This window comes from Orbicella franksi, chromosome 15 (assembly GCF_964199315.1).
Source record: "Orbicella franksi chromosome 15, jaOrbFran1.1, whole genome shotgun sequence".
Taxonomy (NCBI): domain Eukaryota; kingdom Metazoa; phylum Cnidaria; class Anthozoa; order Scleractinia; family Merulinidae; genus Orbicella; species Orbicella franksi.
In genome coordinates, this window is record NC_138159.1 from 21198419 (window position 1) to 21201483 (window position 3065).

Consider the following 3065-nt stretch of genomic DNA (forward strand, 5'->3'; position numbering starts at 1 on the left):
CGATTGTATTATACTAGAAGTAATCGTAGATTAAAGAGTGCGTTCGTTTGTTTTAACTTGATGTATTATTAATGAGTTTGAGAAGATAATTTACTTCGTTCTGACATGCTCCGAATAAGATATAATAACGAAACTCCCGCATGTGAACAAAAACAAAGGTGTGGCTGACTAGGGCCCTTTAATTACGCAATTCTCTTTCCACAGACCCCATAGAATCTTGCCCCTTGCTTTACTTCCGAGTTCCTCATCCCTGCTTTTCACGGCCGTAAATATACATCCCTGTTGAATTAACCCAAGTGGGATTTTCTACGCAAGGCTTAGGTTCATAGTTGTACTTTGCAGTAAACACACGATGGTTAAATCTCGTAGTCGCGCAAAACTTTGAAAAGGGAGGTAGAGTCAGCGAGGCTAGATCTTTTGCACCATCGTTAGCAGTAAGGTCAAATTCTCTCATTTTCCTCTCGTATGTACCGTGTATTCCAATATACGCGTCGCACACGTTTGTCTTATTTTCAAAAAATAGCAAAAAGGACGCTGGTGGATTGTGATGCAGCCTCGAGTCATGGAAATACGTCTTGTTCATGTTATTAAGCCATAGGTGATAAGTTTGATCGCCAAAAGGATGGCACAACGTCTTGTTCTTATCTTGCGCGAGGAATTTATGGATTATATCTCTTGAGAAAATAACGAATGCTTCATCCGCCCAAGCGATTCCTGCCTCGCAGTGGAAATTCGCCCAGACTAGTCCGTTTTTCGGTCGCATGGGTAACTCCGATAAAAGTCTCTTTAAACACAAGAAATAATCATCATCGATCTTAAGAAGATACTGGAAATCAAATTTAGCCTTTGCCCATTCGATCTGATGTAGAAAACGTTGCCCGAATACCAAACCCCCGGCCACCGGCAGAAACTCCAGATCCTTGTACTGGTTTCTTTCTTGGATCACGAGAACACGTTGAGTGGCATTCTGAATGATACCATCTGTAACAAACACGCATTTGACCTGTTTGAGATAAATAAAAAAGAAGTTAGGTGGATCACTGTCTCTGCAATATTAGGCTGTTCACAGCCTCTCTATTCTTCAACGCACGTGAAAGAAAAATCGAGCGAGGCCAGCGCGAATCACGCGGAGGCGGGCAAGGGAAGGCGAAAGAAGCGAGACAAACGAAGAGTAGAGAGACTGTGGACATCGTTGGAAAAAAGTGGTTTTATTAAGCTCCTCCCCCTGTTATCGCCATGTTGCTAACTGCTCCGCCTCTTGACTAATTGACCTGTGGCTTTCTAGAATTGTTTTCCCTGTGCACGGTTATATGCAGAAAAAAAATTACTTTCCTGTAAGGACACCAAAATGGCCACCCCGCTTGATTTTTGCAGGGCATGTCACGGCCAGTAAACTGGAACCGTTTAATACATGTGGCGAACATGTGAGCATGTGAGCAGGCCATGTGAGCTCGTCTTTGCACTGGATCTTTTTATAACTTCTTTCCATTCAGTCGCCGTAGTTTTCGCTATTTTGTGCTCTCAGCATTGGACTTTAGTTAATTTAAACGCATTAACTGTAACATTTATCGAAATGAGGGGATCGTCCTTGTTTATTTTAAATGTGAATGAAAACGACTTTGCATCGCCTTGGCTTTGGGATGTTAACTGTTGGGAACAGCTATAATTTGATTGCATTTGTTGATTAGTTCCAGTCCCGACAGATAGTCGAATATTCGCCGCTCGATTTCGCGCACGCGTCTACGACGCGCGCGCTTGTGCTCGTGCTCCAACGTGAGCCTGCTCGCAGACTAGGATTACAAGGCATAAGTCAATTATCGTATTACTTGCATATCATTTATTATCAGTTTCACAGAACTATTTTCTCGAACCTCCTTTGGGTCAACTGACAACCTTTCTTTTCTCTGACAGCCCGAAATATCGTGATTTATCTGTGGCCAGCCTCAAAATACCCTACAAACCTATGCTCATATTTACCTGACTGTCGTCACAGTGCTTCCACCATGTATCTCTTATAGCCTGTCTTCTGTCATACCTTTGCGGCGCACTGCCAGCAGTAACCAATAGCAACACTCGTGGCTTGCGATTTCCCAAATCTTTAAAATCTACCAATGGAATGGAATCATCAGCAATTCTGCTCTCGTTTCGTAGCCTAGGTCTGGCTGAGGTATTCACGTAGACCATCAATATCAAAGAAGTAGCAAATGTTAAAATAAACACTGCGTACGTGTATGCCAGTCGTCTCGTCCAAAGTTTACACCTCATGACAAATACCGTCGGATCGAACTCCAACCGCCAGCTAAGAGAAAAATTAGAAAATAACATTTTGATTTATACATCGTAATGAGGTTTCATACCGTTAGTGCTCTATAAAGTCCTTCCCTTCCCCCTCCCCCACCCCCCCCCCCCCCGCGCGGGGCTAATTTATTTCAAACAGTCCTAAGAAAATACGCGCGCTGATTGGTTATAAATCGTGTTTCTATTAAACAATGAGATTATTCGCTCTCGATTTTCTCCATTGCAGCAAAATAAAAATTGGTAATAGAGTCTGTTACTTTTTAGTCGTGAACGAAAAGAGTGGAGGGGAGGGAGAGGCTTAAAAGAGACGAGGGGGCCTAATCCATCCAAAACGGAGAGCCTATGAGAGAGACTCGATTGGGGTTACACAGCGGAGAACTAGGGCTGCTACGGTCCCGTTTTCATGAATTTTTCCATTTCTCATCACCTTTGTACAAGAGAGTGCATTCAAATTGCACTCTGACCAACCTTCGAAATAACATCTTGGTATCGGGAAGGGGACTCTCTATATTTGGCATTGGAAGGGACTTAACTGAATCATAAGTATGTGATTCATCCTTAATTTGTGGTACAGTAAACACCCGCGTATAAGAACCTAGAATTTTTGGGTTCAGGCTGAATGGGTTCTTATATTTTGGGGTAGTTTTTCCGAACTCAGGCTGATTAGGTTCTTAGTAGGTTCTTATTTGTAGGAGTTGTCATAGTGATACCATTCAGAGAGCTACTGTAGTACTAGTATGTCATAATGGTTGAACATTTGTATTTTA

General features: G+C 42.6%; 1 protein-coding gene across 1 annotated transcript; it reads right to left on the reverse strand.

The window, feature by feature from the left end:
* Positions 1–244: 244 nt before the first annotated feature.
* LOC145470872 (uncharacterized) lies at positions 245–2265 on the reverse strand. The gene is made up of 2 exons (XM_081454751.1): positions 1978–2265; positions 245–1003 (listed from the first exon to the last, which is right to left on the reverse strand). The coding sequence occupies exons 1-2, from the start codon at positions 2263–2265 to the stop codon at positions 245–247; spliced, it is 1047 nt and encodes a 348-aa protein (XP_081310877.1).
* Positions 2266–3065: the final 800 nt, after the last annotated feature.